The 10399-nt window shown below is 40.9% G+C and overlaps 1 protein-coding gene across 1 annotated transcript; it reads left to right on the top strand.

The window, feature by feature from the left end:
* Window positions 1–1611: 1611 nt before the first annotated feature.
* On the top strand, window positions 1612–2539 carry LOC114300492 (kiwellin). The gene has a single exon (XM_028245355.2). It carries the CDS (start codon window positions 1733–1735, stop codon window positions 2375–2377), a length of 645 nt encoding a protein of 214 aa, XP_028101156.1. The 5' UTR covers window positions 1612–1732; the 3' UTR covers window positions 2378–2539.
* The last annotated feature ends 7860 nt before the right edge of the window (window positions 2540–10399 follow it).

The raw sequence follows: 10399 nt of genomic DNA, 5'->3' as shown, positions 1-10399 counted from the left end.
CTTTGCAGTCAAACTTCCAGCTCTCCATTATTCAAAGAAAAGAAAGACACTGAAGCACGTTTGGTACAATACAATGGCTGAAATGGAATGTCCATTATAATTTTATATTTTTTTTCTTTTATTTAGTATACCTTATTTAAGTGAGAATTATTATTCTATTGAAATAATTATTCTAACAAAATACGGGAATGCATATTCCTTTCTCCAACTTAAAGAATAGTCATTTCATTCCATTATGGAATTATCATAAAATTTCATTTATTTATTTTTTGTTGGCACTTTAAAAAAATATTATTATTTAATTACTACCACCATTCTGTTCTCCTACCACACTATCGCATCACCCTCACCACCACCCTATTGCCACTACAATCACTACTACCACCACCACGACGGTCGTCGCCATAACCACCACACCACCATACTACAAGCATTGTACTACCGATGCCACTGCTACAACCACTACTATTGTTGGCCTCCGCAACAGCCACCACCACCACCATCACAATCATAACACCTTACTATCACCACTAAGGCTACAACAATTTAACACTATCATCCTACTATCATCGCTATTACCACCACCGATGTTGTCGCCACCGCCACTGCCGTCGTCGTCGCCACCACCACTATCACTACTACTATGTGCCATTTTGGGAACATGGTAAAAAGCCACGTTTTTAGACAAAATATCCAAAAACGTGACTGCCAAAAACGCCAGAAAAGTCATTTGGCAAGTGCCAAAAACGCATCCGTAAAATTAAAAATTAGGGCCTATGAAAAAAAAAAAAAATAAATCTCTTATGTTGGGTAAGGGTATTTTGGTCATTTTAATTTGATTTGACACCATAAATAAATATTAAACTAAAAAGCAAAAGCTAGCTTTTTACCAACTTCCCAAATCACTTCCAAAAAAGTTAAAAAAACTTGATAAAAAGTCAAAAGTTTTTTACCAACTTCCCAAAACAACCCTATGGCTCATACCATCACTTTCACAATTATTAACATTATTATGATTTATATAAAATTTTAATTTGTTTGTTACTAGCTTGTTAAAAAAAATAATAATAATAATTTATTTCATTTCATGAGTTTAATAAGTATAACCAAACAGTAGAATGAAAATTATCATCATATTCCTCTCTCATTTCATATTGGCAATCAAACAATAGAATGGAAGTGGATATTCTATTTCATTTAATCTTGTATTCTTTTCTTACTCTTATTCTATTCTCATTTCATTTCATTCCATCATACCAAACCTGTTTTTATGGTGTGGACACGGTGAGAGTGTGCCCTTAAACTATTCTGAGGTTGACCAATCTCTTGTTATTAGTATATGATATTTGTAATTTTGTGGATTGAGTCAATAAATCGACTTGACCTAGACTAATGGAATGGACTAAGAAGAATTCAAGGAAAAAAAATCAAAATTTTTATATATATATTTGTTCAAATTGTAGGTCTCATCACACAAGTGTGAATATTATATTAGTCAAGAAAAGTGTCCCAACTTATTGTTTAAAATGTGTTTTTTGATGAAAATTAAGTTGGTGTAGTGTAAATGTAGGTATAAAAATAAATTTGAATTAGATATTGATATTTTAAAATAAAAATTCTGAGGGTAGTTCAACCCACTTTTCTCGCTAGCCCACTATATAAATCACCTGCAAACTCCATCTTCCAACAACACCTTCAAATTAACGTAGTACTAGTACTACATACCAATACCATGATGATGAAATCCGCATTGTTTCTTGTTTTCCTATTGTTCAACCTCATCTCCCTCCTTCCATCTCATGGGAATGCTCAGTCCTCCTGCAACGGTCCATGTCAAACCTTAAACGACTGTGAAGGTCAGCTCATCTGCATCAATGGACAATGCACCGACGACCCCAATGTCGGAACCAACATATGTGGCGGAAACACTCCATCCCCTTCGACCGGCAATTGCGATCCATCTGGCACTCTCACGTGCGGTAGCCAATCCTACCCTACCTACACGTGTTCTCCTCCCGTCTCCTCCTCCACACCCGCCAAGCTCACAAACAACGATTTTAGTGCCGGAGGAGATGGTGGAGGACCCTCTGAATGTGACGGCATGTACCATTCAAATAGCGACCCAATCGTTGCATTGTCGACTGGGTGGTACAGTAGTGGCTCGAGGTGTGGGAAGATGATAAAAATCACGGCGAGTAATGGGCAGACCGTGGAGGCGAAGGTGGTGGACGAGTGCGACTCGATGCATGGTTGTGATGCGGAGCATGCCGGACAACCGCCGTGCAAAAATAACGTAGTTGATGGGTCCGACGCGGTGTGGAGTGCTTTGGGGCTGGATAAGGCCATAGGTGTGGTCGACGTTACTTGGTCTGACTAAAAAGTTTAACAACACCACATGAAATAATCGCATAATTATAAGTATCGTATTAAAAAAATAATATGTCTTTGGGTTAGTTATGTTTGTTTGGATTGAATTGTTTTTGTTGTATGGTCTCTTTTGGTTATATATGAAAAAGTAATCTATTGACTTATTTACATCCTACCATCTTATTATCTTTTTGTAGGTTTTTTTTGTAATAAATAAAAAAATTAACTTACAAATTATATCCAAAACAATCTAATATAGCCCATGTATGCTGTGACGTAAGAATTGATATTTGGCGAAGGTGTTTATGGTGGCGATGTTCATACGCATGCGTACACAACGTGATCAGATTGGTGGTTTTATCGGTGTCAAGTTAATTGGGATTGATTTGATTCATCATGATATTTTTTGTACCTATCTTCTTTTTCTTTTATTGATGTAATAGTCTTCTGTTTCATCAATAAAATTCTTTTTATTTTGTTGACAAAAAAAAAAAAAACAATGTAATCTGATTGTGAGCCTAATTGGACATGTATAACTAATTCTCTAGTTGACATTGGATTGGGAATGTTCATCAGCCGTACAATTTAGAGTTGAAATTCATTAGATTAGGTTTTGAGTTTTCTTCCATTCCATTTTGATAGTTTCTCTTAGCTGTGTATGGTTAGGTGATTTGGAGAGGAATTTAGAAATGAAAAAGAAAAATATGTGTGAAACTATTTCACCTACCTTTTCTTTTTTCCTTTTTAAAATTTTTCCAAATCCTCTAACCAAACGCAACGTTAGAAATTATAACTTTTTTAGTAAATATATAATCATTGCATTTAAATTTAAATTTTAGAACACTTATTCCAATAATGCCCTTCTCTTTTTTAAGTTTTAATATATTTCTAACTATTTAAAAAGGGTACTTTTAAAAAGAGTCTAGCTTGTCTCAAATTGAGATCAAGACTGGACCCGTCCAGTTCGGCCCATGGGGTTCATTTTTTGGACCCGTTTTGATAATCCGAACCGTTCAATGTGTAGAAATCGTCGAGTACTATATGCTTATAAAAAATCATGTTGATCGGATATTAATAGCTATGTGATCAAATCAATTATGTATAAAAAAATAGACGGTGAAACAATTAACGGTTGATAAAAAACTATTTTGTTCACATAGCTATCGATATCAGATCAACGTGATTTTTTACAGGCATATATGTAGACGCGCCCGCGTGGGGCCTTCGCTACAGTTCGGACTCGATTAGTGTCACGGTTCTTAATCTTGAACCAAAGAGTCCAAATCCGGCAAATCGTTTTGAGAAACAGATTTTTTGAAAAGAAGTGCCAAACATGGACTGATTTGCCAGATACAGAGTCGCCACCTAAATATTTTTTAATGGGAAAATTTAGGAAACCCTGACTCGGTGCTGAAGGCCACATGTCCGTCATCACCGGAGTTGTCTCGGCTCGGGAGCTTGGGTACGATCGGGGAAGGTCAGCTATGAGCACCCCCTTTCGCCCGGTCCGAAGACCGGCCTCTACTAACCATGATATCCGATTTTGAAAACGTTATGTGTTCTTATTCCATTTATTAGCCTAGAATTACTATGTTATGCGCGCAGCAAACAAGTATAGACTAGATTGCCTAATTTGGAAATAAGCATTGCATATCCGTTTGTTTTAGAAAACACTTTGGAATTTGCTACTCGCAAGTAGGCTAAAATACGGATTTCAACGAGTTTCTCCAACTCAAACAATCTAACCTTCACCCACAGGCATTCAAACAATTTATCACATAAGCATTTAGCCGCATGGCAAGCACACTGTCATGGCAACACTCACACGCATGCGGGATGCTAAAACATAAATACTTACATCGTACTCCGTGCCAAAACAATAAACTAGTTAGCAAACATGCATGTCCTAGTTCATGTTAAAATGACTAATGCAACACAAGAAAAATGTCACTAGAGTAGGCTCGGCTAGTCTAATCATGGCATGTGAAAATGCGATCAATTGATTCACGTATTCAATTTGGAATTGTGGTACAAATGCAGTCAGCATGATGTACCGAGCCTAATGCATGTAATACAAATGCATAAATGCACGCATGCATAGCATAAGGTATGCTAAATTAAACGTGCCCTAATACTAACCACCAAAGCAGGTAAGTAAAAGGGAAGAAAGAAGTGGGGATTGGAAGACATACACACCACTCACACACACTTATTACAGATTTGCCCTCGCTCGGAGGGACCAAATAAATAATACAAATTAATTAACTACGCAAGCTAATTAAATATTACAGACAATTAACTAGTTAAGCAAATTAACGAAGCTAATTAAGCAGTAAACCGCCTCGGGAGGAGAGCCTGATGCAATGCATGCTCGGTCCTGCTCGGAAATGCACCGCCATACATAGGCTGCCTCTGTTTTCCTTCCTTCACTCCTTTGGAGGTTGTCAAAACCTCAGGACTGCTTCCTTGGACATCGGGGAACACCACTGGCTGAATGGAATTGCCACCGGCAGTGGGATGTGGCCACCGGCCATTGGTGAAGCTATCGGCAGAGAAGGGATTGCCGGTCGGCACTGGGACCTGCCGGTCGGCAAAGTGTTCCTGCAGAATCTGCAATTGACAGCAACAGAGGGCAAGGCAAAGCATGGCAGCACGATTCAAGGCATATATGCACCAATCATGTCCCCTATCATGTTTGTGACTCAAAAGGGCATGTGCCTCGATTCTCGGACCGCCAATCACGTATTTCCATGCATGACGGCCCAAAGAATCAAGTGTGCAACTTTCATGTCAAATGAAATGCAAACCAAACAAACAAACCAAGACCCAATTCCTATCACCAAGTCAAGGAACAAGGCATGCATGCAAGATGCAATGCAACCTAGGCATGCAAGCTAAGGGTGCAACATGGCATGGCAAGACACTTATGCAAGCATACAAGCAAACATGAGGTAATGCAAATCAATGGAAAGGTGGACTTACACATAATTTAGGCAACTCTAAATAGGCCTAAAGCAATGGCCAAAGTGCCATAATAAGGGACCAAATACACATGCACACATACACATGATTAAAGACCAACGCTTAGGCACAAATTGGACAACTCTCAAACACATTTCAAAGAAAGTAATCATGGACATATAGCATGCAACATAAGCATTGAAAATCATGTTAAAACATGGAGCCAAATCAAGTAACAAATCAAGCCAAACATGCAACAAATGGCCTAAGTGCTTGAAGCAAGTCAAAGGGGCTTGAACCATGGCCAAGCCAACCAAGCCTCACAAGGCAAAGGGGGCTTAAAATAAGTTCAAGGCAGACCTGGACCATGCAAAGGGGACCCCCTAGATGGCATCTAAGTGGCTCAAAATCAAAGGCATGTATAATCACCAAAACATGGAACATGTTACACAAACCTTCAAAGCATCAAAGAGGTAACTAAAGCAAGCATACAAGCATACTATAAGGTCTGAAATGACATGGTGGATGATTCCAAATCACCAAATCAATGCAAAAATGTCATGCTATACACTCATACACTTAAGGCCAACAAGCCGGAATGCAAAGGAGCTATACTAAGCATGCCAAATTCGACCCAAACAACCTAGGACAGACCTTAAACATGGCAAAATATGCACAAAACCTTCACAAGACTAAGCCTAAAACATGCTTGAACAAAGGCTAACAACCTAAGGCATATTAAGGCAATAACAAGGCATTACATGGTAGGTATGCTAAGCATGCATGGTGTACCAAAACCAACAATAAACAGAGGCATATTATGATATAATAAGCACAAAAAACAACTAAGGCATGGTCAACATGAAGCTTAGCTAGGTGCTCCCTCAAGAGGCCAAAAATGGTCATTTTCAAGGACAACAAGGAGAGGGGGTGGCCCTCTCCTTTTGGAGACTTCAAGGCACCATCTCCACCACTGAAATCCCTCAAGATTTCAGTGGTGAAGAAGCCCAAACACCAAAGTCTCGAAACTTGCTCAAAATGGGGCCTTTCACGGCCTAAGAGGGGTCAAACACCCTCAAACCACAAAACACTCTTAATAAACAACCAAAAGGGCTAAAAAATAGAACTTTTTTGTATTATACACCAAGCTCAAAAACGATTTTAAGACAGGTAAAAACAAGATGCAAAAATGGGGTAAAAAAGGGTAGTTTCTCACCCTTGTAGACCACATTCACAAATGATGCTCCAATGGCCCTCCTTGGCTTGAATCCAACACCAAAACACCAAAATCAGCCCCTTAGAACCTCAGGAGACAAAGGAAGGTGAAACACTAGGTGTTTGTGTGCAATAGTATGAACTAAAACACCTAGAGCACAAAGAGAGAAAAAGAGAGATAGGAGATATGTATGAACCCTAACCCTAAAACCAGAGCTTCTCTCTGTCTTTTCTATCTCTAAAATGTCTCAAGTGTCTAACCCTAAAGCCAAGAGACAAGGCTCTCTCTTATAGAGCTTATTGTCTTGTAAAGCTTACAAGACAAGCTTCTAAAGAGAGAAATCCCTCCATACACGTGTATGGAGGGGAGCAAAAACCAAGACAGCTGTCTTAAAATATCTACCAAAGCAGATGCACAGTAGTCGGCCGGCCAAAAATGTCATTTTGACAAAATTGAGTGCCGACCGGCAACAAAAAGTGCCGATGGCAGCAAAAACCAGCCGGTGACCTCTAGCCACTGCCGGTGATGTGTGGGGATGCCTCACAAGGCATTCCCTGCCCCTCCAAGGCAAAACACAAGTGTTTGGTGCAAAACCAGACACTAAACAGTCAAGTTCGGAGATCCTGAGGCAGGGCGCGTAGCCGAGACCTCCGGGAACTCCAAACGAACACAATCATGGATAATCACCAAGTGTTCAAACGGTGACGTCCAAGTCTTGAGGACGGTCAAAAATGGGGTGTCTACAGTTGCCCCTCTTTGACAGAACTCGAAAGTCATAACAATGACGGGAGTGAATGTCAAAGCCCAGAGACGACCCATTTTTGACAAGGCCGAAGACTCAGACAAACATGCAAAACAGACAAGATATGCGCCCGAAGGCAGGGGCAAAATGCAAGACAATGCACAGAGCCGAGCATAACTTATGATCATGCAATATATACAAAACACTGTATAAAGAATGCAAAATGAAAATGCAAATGCAATGCAATTGAAACAATGCAAACTATATGCAAAGCAATTGAATCACGATCCGATCACGAGTGGTTCGAGACCACACCTATGTCAAATAGATTGATGGAGGTAACAAGTCTGTCTACCATAGAACGGTCAACTGAACTATGAGCATTGTAGACAGACACAAGAACGAGTATTGGGGGGGAGATTGACATAAGTGGGGAAACAACCCGCTGGAGAAAGGACAATGATCCTAATGCCGGATGCAAAAATTACAATACAATGTAATATATATATATATGGATATGTTGGGGAGATGGCAATGGATATGGCACGCGGGCCAAACCAAATCTTGCCTAGGTAGGGCATGTACGCATACAAGCCATGTCTAGCATAGAACGGTCTACTGAACTATGCTTTGACACGAGAAGTATGGGCACATACCAGACCAAGCTCAACATGGAAAGGCGCAAGCCATAGATGGAAGGTGTGATGCAATGAATGCATGCGATCTAAAATGCAATGGATATGGCACGCGGGCCAAACCAAATCTTGCCTAGGAAAGGCATGTACGCATACGAGCCATGTCTAACACAGAAAAGGTGCCGCAACCCTCAAACCAACATATCAGCGTGGAATAGGCGCGTATACATACAGAACTGTGCTTTAACGTGAAAAGTAAGGGCACATACCAGACCAAGCTCAACATGGAAAGGCGCAAGCCATAGATGGAAGGTGATGCAATGAAGGCATGCAAACTACAATGCAATGGATATGGCACGCGGGCCAAACCAAATCTTGCCTAGGAAAGGCATGTACACAAACAAGCCGCGGCTAACATAGAACGGTCCACTGAACTATGCTTTGACACGAGAAGTATGGGCACATACCAAACCAAGCTCAACATGGAAAGGCGCGAGCCATAAGCGGAGGTGATGCAATGGATGCATGCAAACTACAATGGAAATGCATGACAATGCACTATGATGCAATGGCTATGATTGCAACTTTCCCTATCTTACCAACAGGGCGATATACTAGGTTGGTTCAGTATCCAGAACTGAGGCGTAGACATGCCACCTCAATCTATGGGGCTTCCATACAGATTTCAAGCCGAGGATACACCCCTGGGTATTTAAACCAGACTTTAGTCTCAGAACTCCCGAACCTTTGCGTTCTAGGCATAAGCCGTTCGAACTCTAGTTTCCACCGTCCCAGTTGGTCTTCTAGGAACTCACCGCAAACATAGGCAGGTGGCTTTACCAGACCACCAAAAGTCGTTCGGGCACGACAAGCACCAAAGGAATTGCACCTTCAGAGGATTTAGGGTCTCCTAGACCGTGGATATACCTGCGCGGTTCGTCTGGTTGCTCCAGCCTCAAATGAACCGTACATACAATATCGTGCCTGAAAAGAAAACAAACTTAACAGGTACAATGTTGTTAGCAACATGCATGACAATGCAACCGAACTGCACACATCAATGTGCCGAAGGTTTTGCACCTCCCAAGGATTTAAGGTCTCCTAGACCGTGCGTGTTTAAGGTCTCGCCAGACCACGTAGCAACATGCATGACAATGCAAGAATGAGGCACGCATGCCACATGGAATGTAAATTGATACAATTGGACTTATATGCCAAAAAAAACTGTGCACATCAATGCACCAGAGGTTTCGCACCTCCCAAGGATTTAAGGTCTCCTAGACCGTGCGTGTTTAAGGTCTCGCCAGACTGGGTAATATGCATGACAATGCAAGAATGAGGCACGCATGCTAATGCTAATGACGACACACATACCAGCGAAAATGTGACACGCATGCCGATGCAAATGAAGCATGATGCAAGATGATACAAATGAGACACGCGTGCCTCATAAGATGCAAAATGATACAAGTGTAACACGCATGCCACACGGAATGCAAAATGAAACAAATGAGACACACATGCCTCATAAGATGCAAAAATGATACAAGTGTAACACGCATGCCACACGGAATGCAAAATGAAACAAACGAGACACGCATGCCTCATAAGATGCAAAAATGATACAAGTGTGACACGCATGCCACACGGAATGCAAAATGAAACAAATGAGACACGCATGCCTCATAAGATGCAAAAATGATACAAGTGTGACACGCATGCCACACGGAATGCAAAATGAAACAAATGAGACACACATGCCTCATAAGATGCAAAAATGATACAACTGTGACACGCATGCCACACGGATGCAAAATTTTGAAAATTGGACTTATACGCTACGCGAAGCCGGTTTATATTCAAAACAATGCAATGTACTAACAAGTACAAGTAAGGTGCGCAAGATAGCGCGATAGGATACATGCAAGATGCAAGTAAGGTGCACAAAACAGTGCGATGCGGTGCGCAAAATAGCGCGAGTGATTTTGAAATGCACAAGACAGTGCGATGCGCTAAACAACGCGAGTGATTTTGAAATGCACAAGACAGTGCGATGCGCTAAACAACGCGATTGATTTGCAATGCACAAAACAGTGCGATGCGCTAAACAACGCAATTGATTTGCAATGCATAAAACAGTGCGATGCGCTAAACAGCGCAATTGATTTGCAATGCACAAAACAGTGCGATGCGCTAAACAGCGCAAGTGATTTTGAAATGCACAAAACAGTGCGATTGATTTGCAATGCACAAAACAGTGCAATGCGCTAAACAACGCGAGTGATTTTGAAATGCACAAGACAGTGCGATTGATTTGAAATGCACAAGACAGTGCGATAGATTTGAAATGCACAAAACAGTGCGATTGATTTGAAATGCACAAAACAGTGCGATGAAGATGCGATGCACATGGGGCAACTTCTGAATTTAAAAGGATACAAAAAGGATACACCTTGCACGAATTCGAGTGCCACGCAC

The sequence above is a fragment of the Camellia sinensis genome, chromosome 12 (genome assembly GCF_055761805.1).
Source record: "Camellia sinensis isolate YWXY chromosome 12, ASM5576180v1, whole genome shotgun sequence".
In the NCBI taxonomy this organism is placed as follows: domain Eukaryota; kingdom Viridiplantae; phylum Streptophyta; class Magnoliopsida; order Ericales; family Theaceae; genus Camellia; species Camellia sinensis.
Note: the sequence above shows the minus strand (reverse complement) of the source record. Positions and strands in the feature narration are given on the sequence as shown.